The sequence below is a fragment of the Perca fluviatilis genome, chromosome 1 (genome assembly GCF_010015445.1).
Source record: "Perca fluviatilis chromosome 1, GENO_Pfluv_1.0, whole genome shotgun sequence".
NCBI lineage: Eukaryota > Metazoa > Chordata > Actinopteri > Perciformes > Percidae > Perca > Perca fluviatilis.
The window spans coordinates 9,396,545-9,419,914 of record NC_053112.1 but is presented as its reverse complement, the minus strand read 5'-3'; the positions used below and the strand labels follow the sequence as shown (position 1 = coordinate 9,419,914).

Genomic DNA, 23,370 nt, shown 5'->3' with positions numbered 1-23,370 from the left:
CCTGTTTGTTGATGTGTACGCAGCGACACGGATCGCTTCCTGCCAGTGATCGCCCAGACTCAACACAGACAAGAAGGCAGAGAGGGAGTGCTGGGTGTGCATGTACAGAGACATACAGTACACGCACACGCACGCACGTACACACACACGCACACACACACACACACCCCCGCAGCTAAACCTACACTTTCTGTAAGGTCTTGATCTCGGCTTAGTGGTGTAAATTACCGTGTTGACAAGTTGTTGTGCGCACACGTTTGACAGAGGAGGAAATGAGACCTATAGCTCACTGACAAACCACACCCCATTAATTGTCAATGGCAGCAGAGACACAGAGACACAGAGACACAGGGACACAGAGACACAGGGACACAGAGACACAGGGACACAGGGACACAGAGACACAGGGACACAGAGACACAGGGACACAGGGACACAGAGACACGGGGACAGTCCAGGGAGGTGCGGACCACAGAGGCTTCCAGAGAGACTCTGAGGCCCTGTTAGGGCTGAGAGGTGCCCTTTTAAAACATGTTAGGGACAGTTTTTTTTTCTTTTCTTTTTTAGCTGATGTTTCAATTAGTATTATCAGTGGCTCACCTTCAGCAGAAGCTGTTATATAGTTTGTTATGTTTTTATTGGGGAGAATTGTACAGAGCTGGCAGGAAATAAGGGGAGACAAATGGGAAATGCAACAAAGACTCTCAGGCTACATCTAACACTAATTCATTTTGGTTTAAAAAACCATCTATCTACTTTCTTTTACTTTGTTTACACCTCTTGTCCACACTACTCCAGCGTTTCCAGGCCCCTAAACCGGAGTCATTTGGAAACACTGCAGAGCTCGTTTTGGTTTAAAAACTCTGCGGTTGCGTTGTAGTCTGGACGGGCACAAACAGAGACCTTTATTGGTTATCGGTTAGGTAGCTTACGTACCTTTCAGTAACAGTTCCCCCTCGTCGTCGGTCCAAGCTAATACTGTAAATCCCTGCTCTTTTTTTTTGCCAATTGCTGTTCTTTCTCCAAAGTAGTTTCCGTATTTTCGGGGTCAGCCCCTATGTTCCCACAGCCCAATGGGTCCCACAGCCCTATGTTCCCACATTTCTAAGATTTTTCTTAAAATTAGGCTCTATGTCTGCAAAGCCCTATGTTCTGGGTTAGGGTTAAGGGTTAGGGTTAGGGTTAGGGTTAGGGTTAGTGTTATCCCTATGTTAAGGGTTGGGGTTAAGGGGGATACAATCTGATACAAATTTTTGAAAAAGGAAATGTGGGAACATAGGGCCTAATTTTGGAAATATAATCTTAGAAATGTGTGAACATAGGGCTGTGTGAACATAGGGCTGTGTGAACATAGGGCTGTGTGAACATAGGGCTGTGTGAACATGGGGCTGTGTGAACATAGGGCCGTGTGAACATAGGGCTGTGGGAACATAGGGCCGTGTGAACATAGGGCTGTGGGAACATAGGGCTGTGGGAACATAGGAACATAGGGCTGTGGGAACATAGGCACGCTCCTGTATTTTCAGCTGAGTCACGTCTGACAATCTGCTGCCTGTTTACACCGGCAAACACACGCCCAAGCGTGTGTGAATGGTCCTGAGATATGCGTTGTCAGATGTGTTATTATGGACAGAGATTAGTTCTGCTACTGAAATGGAAATTGTTTTTTTGTCTCAAAATGCCACTTAAAAATGAAAATGTAGTAGTGTAGATGTAGCCTAAGCTGTACCTAGACCAGGAGCGATAAGACCACATGGCTAGTGCTCCAGCAATCCATATTTTTGATGACGATACATTTTTGTTTGTAGCTAAATGAGATGGGTCCGTTGGAAATTGGTGCAGTCTGTGAGGTGCTTTCAGCACATTCATTCTGAGTCTTTCCAGCTCAGGTCCCATGATGTGTGGTGGATTTAATCCGAATGATGCTCAAGTTCAAGCAGGAAAACAACACTGTCTGCCTATTTTGTCATCGCCCTGAGGCTCCACCTCTTAAAGGTGCCCTGCCACACGTATTTTATTACTTTGTGGTAATGTCTGAAGTTCTACCATGGACTCTGTAACATTTTTTGTGGAAAAAATGCCTTGGTTACCTTGTTTCAAGCCATTCTAGCGTGGTATAGAAAGCCTACAGGAAGAGTCAGCTCGATTTCTGCCAGTTCTCATTAATATTCAATAAGCTAAGCTGTTTGAATCTGATTGGCTAACAGCTAGCCAATGAGAGCCTGGCTGTCAGAATCCTTTACCCAGCCCAATTGGGCAAGCTCATGAATAGTAATGAGCTCAGGCAATATGATGTCAGACTGACCAGCTTTTGTAATTGGCCTGATTTCTCTGCTTATTTCTGTTCAGTGGCTAGAGCTGACAGAGGAGGTAGCAGATACACATTTACAACATAACACAAACACACATGGACCTAACATATTTCAAAAAATGCAAGTAAAAACTGTTTTGTATGGCAGGGCACCTTTAACTATTAGCCAAATGATTTCACTGGGTTCTGTGCACGGGCTTTCCACGATAATGGCTAAATATTTAAAGCACCTTTCCTATTTTGTCTCTCTCTAACCCTAACCCTATCTCTGATGTCATTGTGCAGTTTCGCCCCTCCACCATCCCACCTCCGCCAGTGTCAAGGCCTTTTTTCTATTTATGGGGCTCCATCCTAACCATCTATCTAATCAACGGGGTCAAATAACTCAACTCAACACAACTCAGCTCATCTCATGTACCCGTCCAGGGAATTTAGCAGCTCTTTACCTCGTATGAGTTTAATGTTATTATATCGCCCCAACAAATAAGAGTAATAAACTATAACATTACTTACTTAATTGGACTTAACTTGATCTTGGAGTAGTAGCCATGATCAGAATTTTATTCTACACTTGTATATACATGTACATTCTTTTCAGTCCTCTGAAGTATATATATATTTTTTCAGTTGTTCTGGCATTTTGATCTTTTATTATCTTTTATTTTATCAAATTTTTTTAATCTTATTTATTATTTCTAGTATAATTCTTGTATTTTCTGTATGTGTGTGAGTGAGTAAGTGTGTCCATGTAACTTGCTGCTGTAACTGCTGTCCCAGTTTGGGATTAATAAATTGCATCTATCTATCTATCTATCTATCTATCTATCTATCTATCTATCTATCTATCTATCTATCTATCTATCTATCTATCTATCTATCTATCTATCTATATTCCTGTGTGAATTTTTGTCCGGTGTTTGTAAAGGTGCGTACGTGCATTCCTGTGTGTGTTTTGTCACGTGTGCGTCAGAGTGTGTGTGTATGTGTGTTTCTGATCATGAGCAGGCAGAATCTCCCACTAAGCAGCTGTCAGAGCAGCGCTGGCTATCGTCTCCCCCCTGGGGGTCGGCCTGTCAACTCGTCCCACTGACGGCTCTTCACTTGGCTGGCCCGGGGCTGGTTAAGGTGTGTGTGTGTGTGTGTGTGTGTTGCTGGGGCCTTGGCAAATCTGATAATTACTGACCTGACAATGAATTACCCCTCCCCCCCCCCCGTGTCCAGACCTCCCATAGGCGCTGAATGTCTCATAGCTTAACACAGACGTACAGTGGCTGACACACAGGAAAGGACACATTAAATCCCTCCTTATGTATGAGGTAAACACACACACACACACAGATTTTTCTCCCCATTCCCAGATGTTACACACATGAATGAAACACGGAGAGGAATGAAAACATCTGAAGCTTGAAAGAACATTTTGGCGGGAGGTTTGTGTGTTGGAGGGGTGGGAGTTACTATGCAGGTGCTTTGCCCCCTATATGCCCCCACACACACACACACACACACACATACACACACACACACACACACACACACACGCAGAGGGCCTTGGTGCAGGGTAGTGGGTGTTGACTGAGAACAAGCAGCTGTAGCAACTTCTGTTTTTCAAGCCGAAAAGAAATCAGATAATCATCACTAATTATTATTATTATTATCATTTCCTCGTGTGGATGCTTTTTGGTTTTAAACAACTCCTGCATCCACTGAAACATTAATGTACAGTGGTTTTGGGTTCAATCCCTGGACCCACCAAAATCTCTGAGTTCATTTTTTAAAGCTGATGCCAAGAGTAAAGACTCTAAAGCTCTTAGCAAGATGGTTCAACCTGGAGGGGACTAGGTGGTATTTTTTCGGTGATGGGGCAGGAAACATTGCATTGTAAAAAAGGATTTGATACTATAAATAAAATTGAATTGAATTGAATTGAATTAAAAAGGTGCTACATACTGTACGGTATACTGTAGATGCACACCACTGGGCCCCTGCTGTGTAGAGCAGGGAGGTGGATTACCTGTAATACATGATGTCCATGATCCAAACAGATCAAACCAAACTAAATGGCTGGCTACTGTCAGGGATAAGGGACAAAATATATATTTTTTTGTTTTTTGGGCGTACAAACCCTTTAAAGTGTATGTCCTCGATAAATCTGAAACAGCTAATGAAAGTTTTTCTCATGTTGCTGCCAGTGAATTGCAACTGCACTTGGCTAACCTCACTTAGATTCAGATTCCCATTCTTATTACCATATCATCCGCTCTGCTGAGAAAGTGACTGGCTGCAATCTGCCGTCCCTCCAGCAGGACCTGCCCACCTCCAGGTGCCCTGAGGCGGGCGGGAAAGTTTGCGGCCGATCCCTCTCACCCTGGATACAAACTTTTTGAACCACTCCCCTCTGGCAGGAGGCTACGGTCCATCAGGACCGGGCCTGAAAGACTCTGACGGGCTCTTAACCCTCACCCTCATATCTTGAACTATTATCTTTTCCACATCTCCTGATGGATATTTTTCAAACCCTGTCCTGCACAAACCGTACAGCCCTCCTTCTTTCCCTTTCTATTAAAAATGTATATTATATAGTATAGTATAGTGTCTTTTTACAATCTTTTTATTGTAATACATATTCTGTATTTATGACTGTAGCAGTACTTTGCTTTATTGTTCAATACCTTTTAATATGTTTATTCTATGCATCAAATACATCTGGGCAAATTCCGTGCAGGGGAAATCTGACTTTGGCAATACATCAAATTCTGAATCTGATTCTGATTTAAATCAAGGTTTGGTCCAGCAGGCCGTTCCCCTCCAGTGCTCACTGAGCAGTAACACTCCTGAAAACTGCCTGAAAGCCCTCTGTCAGCCGCGTAGCCTGCAGTCAGCAGGAGAGCAGGAACCGAGGCAACCAAACGTCCATCATGTCGACAAATTGACTCAATCAGCCTCATCCAGGAGCATTAGGTCCTCGCCTCTTTGAAATTCAACACTGTTGACGGTTCACCGGAGTGTTTCTGGAGAGGGAAAGGAAAAAGTGGAGGAGAGGAGGAGGCCTCATCATCTCCGGCAGTGATAGAGTGAGAGGGGAGCAGCGGGAGGACTGTGTGATGTGTGAAGTACTGTGTGTGTATTTGTGAGTGTGTGTGTTTGTGGACTGCTGTCCTCGTGAAAAAACATTTGGCGTTTTACACTTTTTTTTAGTTAAAGATTTTTATGAAAGGTGAGGTGCAGAGAGTGTACTCTGGCCTAATTTTGGAGAGAAGCATTTGTGTGTGAGTGTGTGTGTGTGTGTGTGTGTGTGTGTGTGTGTGTGTGTGTGTGTGTGTGTGTGTGTGTGTGTGTCAGACAGTCACTTCACTGACACAAAAACAGGCTACTTTAGCTACAGGAGGGCTGGAAGTGGAGGCTATACAGAAGTGAAGCTGAGACTATTCATCAAACACTTCAGATAAAACACAAGAGAGAGGGAAAGAGAGTGAGAGAAAGAAGAGAAGAGAAGAGAAGAGAAGAGAAGAGAAGAGAAGAGAAGAGAAGAGAAGAGAAGAGAAGAGAAGAGAAAAACACACCTGGATGGTTGTATGAAATGTTCTAACAGTAGAGAGCAAGAACAGAATCTGTCCAAACTGTCAGTTAGATGGCTGCCAGGTTCTGTCCAAGGTTTCTGCCTATTATAAGGAAGATGATACATAATCATTTTGAACATGTTGCAAAGAGTATTCAAGCACATTTACTGTATAATAATGTAAACCGAAAACGGCCTCATCAAATTAGATAATGCTCCAATTTTTTGATAGATAATAACTACTTCAATGTCTTGAACGTGAACTGTGAAATCAGGGTGAAATTTGGCTTTTTGAAAGTCATGCTGATATAACTGGGTCATTCTGACTCGGCACATTCTCCTGTTTGGTCACGCTGACCTCTTGTGGCAGATCACAGGAACTGATTTCATTTTACGCGCTGACGCCGCACGCTGTTAGATATTCATCCATATCACTCTGATGTTTTTGATAATACACTCAGCTTATCTGAACCACTTTTTGCTTATCACAATGTTTATGTAAAACACAGATGCCAGTTCAGAAGCGATAGAACTACTGGATTATTATGATATCTTTCATAATAACCCGAACAGTGTGTACATACTGTACACTGCATTTTTAGGAACATTTGTGTCTTGTATTCTAAGTGTTTTGCTGTGTCTGCTCTTTGTTTGTGCAACGTTGTGGCTCTCTTCATACACATTTTTAACAGAAATGCAATAATAAACCACCATGAATCTTGAAAATACACACATACAGTACATGCTTGCATACACATGTGTATTATCACCAGGGCCAGCCCCAGACTTTTGGGGGTCCTAAACAGGATTTGGTTTTGGGGACCCTCCACATTGAAACACGTTGCCACTTCATATGGCAAAGTGAGTGTATTGTAAATATTAGTTTAAGCACACATACTGTCCAAATAAGCATGCAACTTAATGTTACTGTTATTTTCTGACATCAAACTTGGAGAGGAGAGAACACAAGTTTACCTGATTGCAGTTCCCCAATTTCACTCCAAAGTTTTGTTTTTTTGTTGTTGTTTTTTTTTTTTTTTTTTTTTTTTTTTTATTTGTTTTTCTTTTTATTTTTTTTTTTTTTTTTTTTTTTTTTTTTTTTACACACAAGGGGGATGCGGGGCCCTTGCATAATTTGCAGGGGTTTCCGCAACTTGCATAGTGCGCACATATGGGCCGGCTCTGTTTAAGCTCCTGTGGGACATTTCAAGCGCTCTTCGGGGCCCTCTGGTAGCCACAGGGGCCTAAGCAGCTACTTAGTTTGTTTTAAAGACAGCTCAACTAAAGTACACTACTACTACTATTACCACTATTACATTCTTATACTGTGTTACCAGGCACCGTCTTTGATAAAATATTGTTAAATTCCATAGACTGTATATAAAGAGGTCAATTTCTATCTATCTTCCTGAAAATTCTTCTTCTCAAACTTCTTGGAACTGTGAGAGCAATGGGAAACCACAGTCAAATAAAGGCCAATAAAGCTGATACTGCTGATCTTTGGTTTGTTGTTTATATTTTTGTTATTCTATTTCGTATCTACTTCTTTTTGAGTGTATGCTGTTTGTGTAGTGATTAGATTGACGTAACATGTGACTTAGCTACAATCAACTTAATATGTATGTATATACATACACATACAGATAATAAAATGAATATACGGTAAAGTAAGAAAAAAAAACTCTCTCCGCTCGTCTCTGGAAACATCCTCCCCGGTCTCCTCCTTCTGCATCGGGTTCATCTGCGTTGCCCTGAGCCATGTCCATATTCAGCGATGTCCCGCTGGCTCCTCCGGTAGCGGTTTTCAAACTAACTGCCGACTTCAGGGAGGATGGCAACCCGCAGAAGGTGAATCTGGGAGTTGGAGGTAAGAGATGGTCGCTGCTAATGCTAATGCTAGCTAAGTTAGCTTGCTGGGGGTGAGTCAGCCCAGCAAACTGCCGTGCTTGCTTGTTAGCCTCATTTAGCTATCTAGCCCTAACCCTAACTTTGAGTGTTCCGTTGACGCGGTGCTGATGTTGTCACGCTCTCAAGCGCTAGCAGCGCTTTGGTTTGACCTTAGCAGTGAAGCTAACGAGCTGGAGCACAAACTAGCCTCATGTTGACAGCTGTCAGCTCATTATAAATGCGACAGCGGTTACATATATGACTGATGATAGACTTTAGGGAAGCAGAACCTCGTCTTGTGACTGCTATTTTCACCGTTTACTCAAAATGCACTTCTGTTTCACCTCTGCCCCTGGACGCATCATTCTCCACTTCACCAGGGTCTCTGTCTAAAGGTCATTTTGAATCACTAGCAGGATCTTAAAGACTTCAAATCAGCCGGATTTTGAGAATCGCATCTCGCTAGTTCTGAAGCTGTCAGATTGTCGTGCACTTGTTCCGTTGTGTGACACACCGCGGGGACGACGATTGCAGGATACTTGAAAATCAGAAGACTGCATTGCTTTACTTTATTGCTAGAATACTTTATTGGCCCCTCTTCAGTTACAGTTGCTCACAGTCAATGTAAGGCATACATAAGAGTAAATCAATAAGTATATAAAGTAGCATAGCTTAAGTGCAGACATAAAAAGTTAAGTAAAAGTGAGTAAAATTAGGTTAAAAACATGTTGCTATACAATGTACAATATAGCGTCGTAGGTGAAAAACAACTATTAGTATTGTTGTTATGGTTATGACGGCTGGAGACACTGACCCTACGCCGGGCCCTACAGCGAAGCCTGACGTGCACATTTTGAAAAATGTAACTACACAACACAACTTTGTGTATACACGCCACTTTCCTAAAGCCAAATGGCGTGTTATCTGTACGCATTTTGAGCTATCTACGTGTATGTCTCCACTGTATGCAGCGGATGTAAACATACACACCACGTGGCGTTCTATCGTGAGAACAACGTCACACGTGGGTAAAAAAAACACAACTTAGGAAAACAATAAACGGTTTGGTTTAGGAAAGAAACATTGGGGAAGGCTTAAAAAAAAAAAAGGGATGCGATCCCGGCTCTCCTGGGTGAAAGTCCTGTGTTTTACTCATCCGCGGACTTAGGTCCTTTTCATACTACTCGCTACGGCGAAGATTCACACGTAATGTAGGTCAATGGCGGCCGAACGGCGTTGATAAACACGCTAAAAAGCAATTATGCGTCTTGATAACACGCCAAAACGGCATATTGAATTGGCGTGTCAGACACTTTGTTTCTCCCACTATGCCTCTAGAGGCGTTACTCCCTCCGAAGCTAATCGCCGTCTCTCTCACTCGCTCTACCACACCGCATCACACGCACACACACATGCCGGCCCTGCTGTTCTCTTAAAGAGATCAACGCACACACCGACGCACAAGTATGAACTTAAGGCCACTTATGTAGGCTACGCCCAAAGCTCTGCGTAGAGCCTCTGCAGGACCACAAATCAAGCTTTACTCTGTTACCTTTTTTAAAATGTAAATATATTACATATGGGACCTTTTTAATTATTTGTTTTGGTGCTTAACCCACCTTTTTGTCAGGTTAATTTAGCTAACTGTAAAGACAGCTAAACGCGAAGGGGGGAAAAATTTGGCAGGAACACCGGTAGCGCTAACAGAGACGTAGCTAACGTTATGGATGGCCGCTGTTGTGACTCTGGTGCCTATGGTCTGCTTCCCGACGCTTCATTAAACTGCCGTTAGCGTCGTTAGCACCCGGCATTGGAGTTAATTGCTAGCCGGGTACGGATTGCTGTAATGATAGTGGCTGGCTGCTAGCTTGCTGGGGGCTAACGGTAACTAGCTACATGTCCCGGGGCTGTTGTCAAATCACATCCCGAATGAAGTCTCTTTGCGCCGGGGGAGTGAGGCAGACAGACCGGGGTGTGCTAGCTGGCTAAATTAGCATTAGATTAGTTGTCTATCTATGCGGCTAACGTTAATGTTACTAGTGAAGTTATTCGTGGGTTGTAACCCTATAATGTTACCCACCAAGCATTAGCATTAACGTTAGCTACTTGTCAACCAGCACATTGTAGTAACGTTAAGCTGGATCGATATTGATTATGTATCAATAAATAAGGTCTCTGCTGTATTACTGTGTTGCAAAGTGACATGTAATTAATCACAAAATGATGCCTTGTGGCAGAAAAAGCAGTATTACAGTTGCAAGTATTTTTTTCTGTGACACTGTATGATTTACAATTCCTTCTGAATGTATCATCTGGGCGCCCATATTTTGACGGAAGTTACAAGTAAATAGAGGGTGAAAGGTTATATGACGCCACTGAAGGGCGACTAAAGCAAACGTCCCGTGTCAGAAATAAAATAACAAACTTCTCTGGGTTTGACATTTGGTGGAAACATTTGGGATAGTGTAAGTACACAACTCAAAAAATATATAACACAGGTATGGTCGTTTTTAGACGTTTTAATGCAGAAATGTTACATATTGTACCTTTTTTAATGCTTCAGTTTGTAGGTAGTATGATGAAGCACTGGGACTCCTGCATCTGTACTGTCTTAAAAATACCAAAACGGACAGAGTCTGTAATCACTAATTTCATTTATCTCTTACAGTTTTAATGACTTCAGAATACTGAGTAACTTAGCATAAAATTAAGCATTTAAGGCCAAGAAAAGACAACATGTGAGCTCGACATTATAATAACCACAATCCCTGAAGACATAGTAGTATCATATCTATGGTTGGGTACCGTTTGGATTTTTACGATTCCGATGCCGAACCGGTACTTTTAAAACGATTCCGATTCCTAAACCGATTGTTGAAAAACTGAAAAATGACATCAAAGAAAGGCTCTTTTTTATAGTTGTTTTTGAAATTGAAAAATATTTAAATTTAACACTATATTAACGTTTTAAAGTACTTAAATATATAATAAAAACCCTACACTACAGAAAAAGTGTGATATTTTTACCAAAATTTGCGTTCTAATCCGGTCCGATTCCTACCGGTTGCGTAGGAACCGGGTTTCTGTACCCAACCCTAATCATATCATGACATTAATATTGTAAAAGTAAACGTGTAAACACTACAAACATCTGGTTATCAGCACTTGTTGCTGTAGTGGCCTAACTACCCCGTACAGGGTTATTGAAGTTTACCAAGTTGTCCTCACAGACTTGGACCTGAGCCGCTCTGTTGCACAAAACATATCTGTGTGCACCAAACCAGTTTGGCCTGGAATTAATCAGCTGCGTGGAAAGCCTCACCGGTGTAATGTAGCCACTCGCCATGGCTGTGCGTTTTCTGTTTTAATGAGTAACTTATTGATTCATGGATTACTCTTTGCCGTTTTAGAGTCCAGCAAGCAGCTGCTACCAGCTGACGTGTTCAGTGTTTTCTGGAGTTTCTGGCCTTTTTTTATTTATTTATTTTTTTTAAATCCACCCAATTCACATTTCATACTCGCTGTCATTAGATGTGGTCGTCCGCAGTTTTGATCCACTGATCAACCAAATGATCGAAAACCAACAACCTACTTGTTTGACCTTAGCTGTGGCCAAGGCCTGATATGTGATACAGCTCTGCACTGGCCCCTGTACAGTATGAGGGAGCACGAGTTCTTAAGGAGTCAAACATGTAACACACACACACACACACACACACACACACACACACACACACACACACACACACACACACACACACACTAGTTTAGACAAGCTATTAATGTTGACCTTCAGAGAGTCTGTGACATTACATTGAATCAGATAGTTGAATGTTTTTTTCTCTCCTATACTCTGTGTACCTTTTAGCTGCATCATGCAGGACTGCAAGGTTATTGCTATTATTACATTCAGGCTGCACACTCTGAAATAAAAACATGTTGAGATACGACAGTGCCTTGAGAAATCACGGTGCGGTGTGGTTCAGCGATATGACGATCTAAGCTGTGAAAGGAGGATACCAACCAGAAGAGATAATAGAGAAAACCTACTATACCACCGGCCACTTCAACTGTTCAACCGCTCATTGACGAAAATGTGTAGTCGGCAAAAATCACGAAATATAGGCAGCAAATCAATGCATTTAGACATGGAGATACGGTGAAAACCATCTGCCGAAGTTCAAACCGATTTATCAGAAAGGGGAAGAAAGGTGGCGTGGTTGCCAGACTTGACTGGTTTGAGAATTTCAGAAACTGGTGATCTACGGGAAATTTCGCGCAAATTTTCGCGCCCCAACAACCATCTCCAGGGTTAACAGAGACTGGTCCAGAAAGAATAACTTGTATACTGTGAGTGACAGTTCTGGAGGCAAAAATTGGTGCAAGTACTTGAATAGGGCTGGGCGATATGGAGAAAATCAAATATCACGATATTTTTGACCAAATACCTCGATATCGATACCACAACGATGTTGTAGTGTTGACTATTAGTGCTTTCACAAAATATTTACACAATGAGATTTTTGATAAATAATCATCAGTAATGTGGATATAATGACTAAGTGGGTAAAGGCAAATAATAGAACAGTTACAACCGTCTGGTAAGTTCAGAAAATGACATCACTTTACTGTAATGTAGCCTTTAAAACCAGGAAAAGACAACACTTATGCCATATCACGATATCCAAAATCTAAGACGATAACTAGTCTCATATCACGATATCGATATAATATAATAATATATATTGATATAATATATATTATATATATAATATATATATAATATATTGCCCAGCTCTATCTGGAAACACTTTGTTTGGGTTGAGGATTTTGCACTGTAGTTTGCAGGGCACAACAGGGCATTGAATTGTGCGAAACTGTTGCTGAAAGCTTTTTGTCGTTGCATGTCATGCCCAGACTGAAATCCCACGGTGACCTATTTTCCGTATGTGTTAGAGCTGGAGCCAGAAGGCTTTGCGGCTCCTTGATAAAGCGCCGTGTTGCTTTGTGTCCCCTCCAGCGTACCGTACCGATGACTGCCAGCCCTGGGTGCTGCCGGTGGTGAAGAAGGTGGAGCGCATGATCGTGGAGGACGGCAGCCTGAACCACGAGTACCTGCCCATCCTCGGGCTGCCCGAGTTCCGCTCCGCCTCGGCCAAGGTTGCCCTGGGCGACGACAGCCCCGCCATCAAAGACAACAGGGTGAGACAAGAGCTGCGTCCCATGTCCCTTATCTGACAGCTCCTCGACTCCTCGGTCCTCGGCTGAACCGGAAGTTGTTCTGTCCCTGCTCGGTGAAGGCCGTCTCAAAGGCTACGTTCAGACTGCAGGCAAAAGTGGCCCAAATCAGATTTTTTTTTTTGGGGGGGGGGTCAAGTGACCAGGTCAGACTAATGTGAACACTCAAATCTTGCCCAGATCTGATTTTTTTCACATCAGATTCAGACCACTTCCATATGTGGTCCTGAATCAGGCCCAGATCTGATTATTATAATTTTTTTCAATGCGGCCGCGGCCCACCAAGGTGGATTTGATGCGACTTTTACCTCAATAACCCTTGCTGCGCTCTACCGGTCTGCTACCGGTGCAGCTGTTAACCGGGGCGGACTGTCCTCAGTGCGCCCCAACCGCGTCGCCAGGGCGGGAATTGGCTCACGTAAAAAAGGCGATGTCGGCAACCCCTCCCGACCCGTCTGTAAACACGGACCAAGGAGTTTAACACGCTCGCAAGTCAGAGGGTCGCCCCGTGGCGCGTGCCGGCTGAGGTGGGATCCCGGTCCCTCTGGGTCGGGCGCACCACCGGCCCGTCTCGCCCGCACCGCCAGGGAGGTGGAGCGTGAGCGCGTGCGAGAGCGAAGCCAGAGTGGTGGAGGCCCGTAGCGGTCCTGATGTGCAAATCGGTCGTCCGGTCACACAGACCTCTGCAGTGAATTTGTAGCTATAACCCCACAAAAGGCCTTGCGGTGTGAACGTAGCCAAAGCTCTTATTTCCGCCCCCGAGCAGCGAGCGTTGAGGAGGGATCATCGAGGAGCTAATAGGCGAGGATACACCAGAGCAGCTCCCCCCCCAGAAGCCTTGCGGCTGAAGGAGTTTCTAACTCCACCCCAAACAGTTGACCAAGTCATGTGACGCTTCAGAGGAAAGGACATCCCTCTAAAAAACACATTTGCTCGTTTCCTCTCTCCTCCGACGATTTCCTCTGCGGGAGGGACCAAGCGAGGAAAGGAGGCAAGCGGAGGAGTCGAGTAGGCAATTTAAGCGACAATGAGAAGCACCTAGACGCACGCTTTAAACACTTGGTCTGGCGCCAGCCCCCAGGAAGTGTGCAGATGTTACTAGAGTGTATTTTCAATGTTTGATTCCTGTTTCCTTGCTGCTTGTTTTCCTCTCTCAGGTGGGAGGGGTCCAGGCTCTCGGGGGGACAGGTGCTCTGAGGATCGGGGCAGAGTTCCTGCGGCGTTGGTACAATGGCGTCAACAACACGGCCACGCCTGTCTACGTCTCAGCGCCCACCTGGGGTCAGTAGGCAGCTGTAAAGCAAGTAACAAACTACTAGGGGTGGGGGGGGGGGGGTTAGGGGGAAAAGTACAAGACACAGATAACGTAATGCTTATATGTTTGGTTATCTGTGTCTTGTACTTGTCTTGTCCCCCCATCCCTTGCCTCTGCAGCAGTTTGAATTTCCCCATTGTGGGGGGGGGTTAATAAAGGTTTTTGATGTTCTTCTTCCCCCCAGAGAACCACAACAGTGTGTTTACTGACGCTGGCTTCAAAGACATCCGGCCATACCACTACTGGGACGCTGCTAACAGGGGCCTGGACCTCGCCGGGCTCCTGGATGACCTGGAGGTGAGGGGGGTGGGGGGGGGCCGACCCCCGTGATGGGTAGGGGGCCACCCCCGTGATGGGTGGGGGGCCGACCCCCGTGATGGGTGAAGGGCTGCTCGATGTCGGCATTTCCATGTTGCCATGACTCAAAAACAAATCATAACGTACCAGCTGCATGCTGATAGGCTCTTTTAACTTTAGATTTAGATTTACTCCTTAGGTATTGAAATCTGGTAATGAATGACAAGGCACTTTTAAATATAGTACATGCACCCCTAGGGGTACTCTGAAGGACTGCAGGGGGTACGTGACCAGACCATTGTACCTCTTTAGACTTTTTTTTTTTCTCTACCAAAATGTGACATTTTTTTGCCTTATTTGGACCTATTCTTGCCTTCCTTCCTTTTTTCTATTGGCTTTTTTTTTGTGTGTGGCCATTTTAGGCCTTTATTTCTTCAGGACAGATGAAGACATGAAAGGGGAGAGAGAGAGAGAGGGGGGGAATGACATGCAGCAAAGGGCCGCAGGTTGGAGTCGAACCCGCGGCCGCTGCATCGAGGAGTAAACCTCTATATATGGGCGCCTGCTCTACCAACTGAGCTAAGCCGGCCACAGTTTGCCTTTTTCTTTTTAAAGTTTTTGTTGCTTTTTGACATTTTTTGTCACTTTTTACGAACTTTTTTTTACTCCAAGTTTTTCCTCTTTAAAAAAATTAAAAATAAAATATAAATCTTTTTTTATTCCAGGTTTGTCTCCGTTTTTAAAAATTCTTTTGTCGCCCTAGTTTTGCCTTACTTCCTTCTTTCTAGTTAGTTTGTCTTCAAAGTTTTTGTTGCTTTGTTGAAGTTTTTGTCGCTTTTTTTTTTGTTGTTGACGTTTTTGTTACTATTTTCGACCTATTCTTTTTCCAAGGTTTTGTCGTTTAAAAAAAAAAAAAGATTTTTTCATCAGCATTTAAATGTATTTTTTCAGTTCCAAGGCTGTTTAGTAAACCTATCGCTGACATCGCTGTACTGTTCCTCTTTATGTAAACTTGGCTGGTACTCGGCTTCAAAAAAACAACTGAAAGGGGGAACGTTATTGAAAACAGTATACTATAGACTGGAGGCAATCGGGTCGTTGTCTAAAAAGTATGGAAGTTTGGTTCCCAGCCGTGCTTGGGTGTGGTTATTTGGCTACGATCTGACTCTTCCCTTGTCAACAGAAAGCTCCAGAACGCTCCATCTTCCTCCTCCACGCCTGCGCACACAACCCCACCGGCACCGACCCGACCCAGGACGAGTGGAAGAAGATCGCCGAGATCATGAAGGTAAGGCCACGCACATGGCCGCTGTCGTTTCTCTGATCACATACAAGTCACGGTGTCGCACTGTCACTGGTTCCAGGCTCTCCCATTAAGTGAAGCATGTGCAGCACTGGAGTCAAATCTGTCAGTTGTTGATATAATAACATTGATGTGAAGAAGTGCATTTCTTATTATTTTATTTAGATTTCTTTATTCAAAAGGGACAACTCACATTAATCAGCATGAGTACAGAGTCCAACATGGAAATGTGCCAGATTTAGCCATACAGGCTAATTTTCATCTGCAGTCCCCTAGCAGGTTGATGGCTTAAAAACAACAGATAGACTACAACAATACAACAATATAACAAATACACATAAACCAAGAAAGACATAGGCATAGACAAGTAAAATGACACAACCACTACTCCAGATCAGGACAACTGGCAGGGTGATGGCATGAGAAAAACACAACACAAGTATCATACACAGTAGACACAAGTAAAAGTGCATAGACACACATTAGGATGCATCAGCAACACATAAGCACACACAGAGACACTACTGTAGCATCTACATGCCAAACTGCATTGTCAAATTCTCATCTTCTCCATTATTCTTATTAATGTGATTCTTACTTTTTTAGAAAAAAAGGAAAAAATGTCATTCATTTTTGCTCAAAGGTGATTTTCAAAACTGTATTCTTGGGCTGTTTTCTCATCTTCCGCTGTTGTCCCTTTCTCTATCTTTTTATGTTTTGTTTTTTGTTTTTCTCTAGAGGAGGAACTTGTTTGCGTTCTTTGACTCGGCCTACCAGGGTTTCGCCTCCGGCAATCTGGAAAAAGATGCCTGGGCCATCCGCTACTTTGTCTCGGAGGGCTTTGAGCTCTTTATAGCTCAGTCCTACTCCAAAAACTTTGGCCTTTACAGTAAGCACACATGATACGCACGTACCAGGGCCACAACGGGGTCTTAAAAAGTCTAGGATTTCAAAACCAAAATGTTAGGCCTTAAAAAAGTATTGTGTTCAATGTCTTAAATCATTTTAAACGGGTCTTAATTGTCCTATGTCCATGTAACGCTACCTCTAATGCTCATTGAAATACTTTTTTATTCCATGGTGTTGTAGTTCTTTCTTTCGATAGTCCAAATATAATTTGCTGTATATGTACAGATTATTATTATTACTCCGTGTTGCTTTTATTCAATTTGAATACATTTATTTACATTGCAAGTACTTTTGTGACTCTGCATTTTGTTGTACTTTAATTAGGGATGCACAATAAATTGCAAATGTATCGAAATCGCAACATGGACTAGTGCAATATCCAAATGGCAGATGGGGCGCAATATTTGTTAAAGGCAAAATATTTGTCAAACCATTCTGAATTAAGTCTTGTGGTGCTGCAGAGACGTCCCGGCCTACAAATCCGAAACAGACTTAAGTCCTCGCAAAAATCACACTATAGTCAATTTCATTTTAATATTTTTCAATGAAAATGAGAATAATGATACAAAATTGATCATTCCCTCCAATATCGTGAATCCTATCGCAATCGCAACATCAGTCAAAAATAATCGTAATTAGATAGTTTCCTCATATCGTGCAGCCCTAACTTTAATGTGGTGATACAGGTCTTACATTTCATTCAAAGAGGTTGTAGAGGCTGAGCCCAAGCTTTAAGCCCCTGAGGTGCTTTTCCACGGGTAGAGTCATTGACGCACCTTTTACCTTTTTGGGTGAAAGTCCAAGTCATATTTGCAGTTAAAACCATTGGTCTCATTTATCTCCATCAAATATTCTTTGGGTTTCCAAAAACTACAGCTTGTATGTGTGCCTGTGTAGTGGTGTGTGAGTGGTCAAGGACACTTATTGGCTCTTACGAAGGTCTTAAAAAGGTCTTAATAGGTCTTAAAGGGTAACTACCGTTTTTTTCAACCTGATCCAGTATTAAGCGAGATCGCTGCAGTCGGCAGCGGCGAAACAAGCTCCAATGGGCAGTTGTCCAGCTTGTATTTACCTTCACGAAAGTGCTCGTTTTGCCGCTGACAGACTCGGGTTAATATTCAAAGTATTCTGACAACATTATGGAAAGGATCCCTTCAGAGATAGACCTTTAAAACCTCTTTGAGACCTTTCAGTTTAATCAGAAACAGCTCTGAAGTCGCTAGCGCTAAACCCACCAGACTCCATTTAAAAAAGCTATACTTATAGCGTGTATAGAGCCAACCTATTTTCACAAGTAAATTGGTAAACTGTGTTTATTTCAACCAAAACTAGAGTTGTGATGGTTGGAAAAGTGGAAAGACGACCCAAAACGGCTTTTCATAGTTTTATTTAGTTTCTGTCGACTTTGAATGAAGTGTAATTTACGACGCTAAAATTACTGTTTATTTACACGGAGTCTGGTGGGTTTAGCCAACGCAATTTCGCGGATGTTTTTATATTTAAAAAAAGGATCTTACTCTTCAACAGAAAGGTCGACCTCCTTAGAAATAATTTCCCTAATGTTGTCAGACACTTAGAATATTAATCTGAGTCTGTCAGTGGCAAAACGAGCACTTTTGTGAAGGTAAATACAAGCTGGACAACTGCCCTGTTAACTTACATTGGAGCTTGTTTCGCCGCTGCCGACTCCAGCGATCTCGCTTAATACTGGACCGATGTCAGAGACTGTTGTTTGACTGTCACTTAGACACAAAAACACAGGAACATAGGGTCCAGGTTGAACAAAGGGTAGTTACCCTTAAATTTGTGACTGGATAAAACCTGCAGAGACTCTAACATACACATAAAGACTTGCACACACACTTAAGCAGTCCTGGGTTTAGCACAAGGACTAGTACATTAGAGGAAATGCCAAATGCTTTTGTTAATTGAAATCTCACTCCTACCCATCGTATGTTCTAAAGTCGACCCTCTGTTCTCTGCTGCTGTCATCAGATGAGAGAGTTGGCAACCTGACCGTGGTCGCCCAGGACAGCGAGAACCTGAGCCGCACCCTGTCCCAGATGGAGAAGATTGTCAGGACGACTTGGTCCAACCCGCCGTCTCAGGGAGCACGCATCGTCAGCAAGACGCTCAACTGCCCCGAGCTCTTCGCCGAGTGGTACGCTCCAGGGAATCGACCGACGCCGGTTTCTCAAGGCCGTCACGATAACGATTATTAGTAGTTAGTAAAACCCATAACCGATATTTTGGAACCAATATTCATTTACAGTGAAAATGAAAATCTTTAAAGTGCTCATATTATGCTTTTTGGCTTTTTTCCCCCTTTCCTTTATTGTGTTATATATCTTTTTGTATGCACGTTATAGGTTTACAAAGTGAAAAAGCCCAAAGTCCCCCAAAGGGACTTACCATCTCCAACAGAAAACACTGTTCACCAACTGCTCCAAACAGCTCTGTTGTAGTCCAGCCTTTACTTCAGAGACAAGACACGTTATAATGCTCGCCTAGCTGCTAGCAGGGCACACCCTCATACTCTGCTTCTGACTGGCTAGTAGTCCTTACCTAGGTACTGTCAGGGCACGCCCTCATACTCTGCTTCTGACTGGCTAGTAGTCCTTATCTAGGAACTGTCAGGGCACGCCCTCATACTCTGCTTCTGACTGGCTAGTAGTCCTTACCTAGCTACTGTCAGGGCACGCCCTCATACTCTGCTTCTGACTGGCTAGTAGTCCTTACCTAGCTACTGTCAGGGCACGCCCTCATACTCTGCTTCTGACTGGCTAGTAGTCCTTACCTAGCTACTGAGCATGTGCGACTCCCAGCAAAGATGGAACAGAAGTGAGATGTCTCACTCTGTAGCTAAAACAGAGAGCTCAACACACAGGGTGAAAAGAGGAGCTGCAGCAATGTGCAGTACAACAAAAAAAGATGGTGTTTTCTGAAAATTAAACCATGTAACCCTATTCTGATATAACCTTTTTAAATACAATTATGAACCTGAAAATGAGCATGATATGAGCACTTTAAGTCAGATTTAGGATTTACATTACACGTTCACCGTGCACGATCACATAAGGCGGACATGCCGACAGTGTTGTCGTCATTACTTAGAATTCCTCCCGGGGGGGCGACAGAAACGACGCACTGTAGCTTTAAATCCATATTGCCATATAAAGTAAAGGCATTTACATTTTGTTCACCAACCCTGCAGTGTGCATTGGCTTGTTTTTGAAGGAGACTTGCATTTGTATTTTTTGAGACCAGATTCTACCAATGAAATGAGCCCTTCACTGGATGGAGTACCGACAGGTGCAGTGTTGCGTATTGGTAATTTACAATAATTTAATATCTAGTACACAAATATGCAAAGCGTTAACATTGTGTGTGAAAAGGAAGTGTACATGCTTATACCCCCAGTGAAGTACACACATATCGTTGACAAGTTACAGGCAACTGTTAGGGGCTTGGAGAACATCACAGTGAACTTCATTTATCTTCACTCTTAAGTTTTGTCCATGTTTTGTTAATATTATTTTTAATAATAATTTCTCTAATATCCTGTTACATTCCCCCCTTTTTTACTCCCACCTCTCCCCCCTCTCTGCTCACTGTGTAGGAAGGGTAATGTGAAGACCATGGCAGACCGTGTCCTATTGATGAGGGATCAGCTCAAGTCCAAGCTGCAGGATCTGGGCACCCCAGGGACCTGGGACCACATCACGCAGCAGATCGGCATGTTCAGCTTCACCGGCCTGAACCGTGAGTGGAAAACGCACAAATGCACGCAGTGGGCTCTGCCACAGGCCATCCAGATATCAACATAACAATCTGGGCTCGTTTAGAGCAGTGTTTCTCAAAATGGGTGGACATGTACCCCTAGGGGTACTCTGAAGGACTGCAGGGGGTACGTGACCAGACCATTGTACCTCTTTATTATTATTTTTTCTCTACCAAAAATGTGACGTTTTTTGTCACCTTCTTTGGGCCTATTCTTGCCTTCCTTACTTCTATTGTCTTTATTTTTTTTTTTTTTTGGAAGTTTTAGTCGCTTTTTGACATATGTTTTATTTTTTAAGATTATTTTTTTTGGCATTTTAGGCCTTTATTTCCTCAGGACAGATGAAGACATGAAAGGTGAGAGAGAGGGGGGGAATGACATGCAGCAAAGGGGCGCAGGTCGGAGTCGAACCCGCAGCCACTGCGTCGAGCAGTAAACCTCTATATATGTGCGCCTGCTCTACCAACTGAGCTAACCAGGCCACCTTTTTGACATTTTTTCCCCAACCTATTCTTGCCTTACTTTCTTCCCTTTTTCTACGGTTTGCCCTCTTTTCCAGGTTTGTCGCTGTTTCTTATTTTTTTGTCACTTTATTCGACCTATTGTTGCCTTCCTTCCTTCTTTCTAGTGTTTGTTTTTTTTCGAAGTTTTAGTTCCTTTTTTAAAAGTTTTGTTACTATTTTCGACCTATTCTTGCCTTCCTTCCTTCTTTCTACCGTCTTTTTTTCAAGGTTTGGTCATTTAAAAAATAATAGTTTTTGTCGCCTTTTTTCATTAGCATTTAAATGTTCAGTCTATACAAGGCTTAACAAGGCTGTCGTTTTGTTAAATCTATCGCTGACATCGCTGTATTGTTCCTCTTTTATATAAACTTTTTTTTCTACCAAAAATTGGCTTAAAAAAAACAATTCAAAGGGGGAACATTATTGAAAAAGGTTTTGAGAACCACTGGTTTAGACAATAAAAATAAAAAGAGGATAAAAACTAGTGAGGACCACTGCTGTACACTCTGGGTGACCGTCCCGGTGTTGTGATGTGTCTTCCAGCCAAACAGGTGGAGTACATGATCAAAGAGAAGCACGTGTACCTGATGGCCAGCGGCCGCATCAACATGTGCGGTCTGACCACCACCAACATCGACTATGTCGCCCAGTCCATCCACGACGCGGTCACCAAGGTCCAGTAAAGGCTGCTTCCCTCCGCCCACTTCCTGCCTCCTGCCTCCTGCACTGTACGCCACAGGAGGTTCTCACCATGTCTGTGCCCTTGTACCCCCTCCCCCCTGCTCATCCTGGCCTCTGATTGGTTGAACTGCAGCAGGGATTTAGCAGTTGAACCAATGGGAGGACGGATGATATATATATATTTTTTTTTCTTTCTGTTCTCACATGAAGGTATGAATCTAACGGAGGGGCGACGATTTTAGTAAGACGCACAAAAGCTAGGCATGCTTGTCAGCACAGCTCCATACCAGAATGGGTCAAAGTTGAGAACATTTTTTTTCTTTTTATTCAGGTCCCTGCATTTTTAGCCTGTTTTTGTGCAATTTCAATCACATCTGTTCACAGAAGACCACTTGAATATTTGCTTTCTCTGTCAGGGTGTCCCCCGCCCCCCGGAAAAGTGGTTTAGCCCGGTGGCAAATGTCTGTTCAATGACGAGGGCCCGGCTGGGGCCAGTCCCAGACTGATGGCAGCAGTAACGTAGAGCCCAATAGTTTGTGTGATACCAAATAATGGACTGAATTGTGAATTAAGAATTTTAAAAAGCTATAAGACGGACTCCATAGGGCCGTAAAAGCTAGATGGACATTTGAAAATAAGACCGAGCCCCCCCCACTGTAACTGTGGTTTAAAAAAAAAAAAAACTTTTGTCATGTTTAGCATTTCAAGGGATATGTCATGACATAGCTATAGAATTGACCAAAATGCCTGCTTGATGTAAATAGATGTAACAATCACTGTTAGAGGTCCTACTATTTCCTGCAGAAGCACTGAAGTCCTGCTTTACTTCAGCTCTGAGCCCATAACACATCTGTTTTCCTTTTTGTCAACCATCACAATTTACTATTTCAATATATGTATATTTAATGCATAATCAACTCATCCCAGGACATTTCCTATGCTGAAGTCTGAAGAAGGTCATTGTAAGCACAGCGGGTATGTTCCCGGTCACTTAAAGGTAAATGCATGTGCCTGGTGTTTTTAGGCTTTGCCTTGTCAGACCTGTGCAGCTACGTAGATCGTAATGTTAGTTGGAAGTTGTGCCATCCGTGAACAAAGTGGCCTCTCCTTCCTCTTTCTGGTGTCTTTCTCTCCACCCTGCAGTGCCCTTGTGGAGTTACAGAAAGCCTCTGTAAAGTCAGTTGTTGTGATGACACCTGTTCGCCACATAACCACACTCCCTTTATGTGGTGTTGTTTGTAATGTCACACTGCAGTATGTGTGCTCATATTGAAATAAATTATAAACCATAAGAACCCAAATCTTTGCTTTCTGCCTGTTTTGTTTTTCTCCCCAAAAAAACCCCTCCCTAGGCTGTATACTTTCTAAAATATCTATGTGTAGAAGGTTATGGTCACAAAACTCTTTAATGGGCGGAAAAAAACATCAAATCATGATTCAGTAACTTATTTATTGCGTCTTTGTTCCCTTAAATAGCCATTGTAACCTCATAGAGCTCCATAGATTCATTGATTAGTTGTCAACTATTGAAATAGTCAGCAACTATTTTCATAATCGAGTCATTTTTTTGTGAAAGTACAAATTTC

General features: G+C 43.0%; 1 protein-coding gene across 1 annotated transcript; it reads left to right on the top strand.

The window, feature by feature from the left end:
• The first annotated feature begins 7,557 nt into the window (after positions 1-7,557).
• LOC120559457 (aspartate aminotransferase, cytoplasmic-like) lies at positions 7,558-23,085 on the top strand. Its single transcript, XM_039801145.1, has 9 exons — positions 7,558-7,737; positions 12,778-12,959; positions 14,153-14,276; positions 14,495-14,607; positions 15,791-15,895; positions 16,649-16,799; positions 18,815-18,980; positions 20,439-20,581; positions 21,647-23,085. The coding sequence occupies exons 1-9, from the start codon at positions 7,629-7,631 to the stop codon at positions 21,784-21,786; spliced, it is 1,233 nt and encodes a 410-aa protein (XP_039657079.1). The 5' UTR covers positions 7,558-7,628; the 3' UTR covers positions 21,787-23,085.
• Positions 23,086-23,370: the final 285 nt, after the last annotated feature.

Coding starts and splice junctions, on each gene's coding strand:
- LOC120559457 (XM_039801145.1), top strand. CDS start 7,629: ATGTCCATATTCAGCGATGTCCCGCTGGCTCCTCCGGTAGCGGTTTTC. Junction 12,960..14,152: donor CCGCCATCAAAGACAACAGG/GTGAGACAAGAG, acceptor TTCCTCTCTCAG/GTGGGAGGGGTCCAGGCTCT. Junction 14,277..14,494: donor CGTCTCAGCGCCCACCTGGG/GTCAGTAGGCAG, acceptor TCTTCCCCCCAG/AGAACCACAACAGTGTGTTT.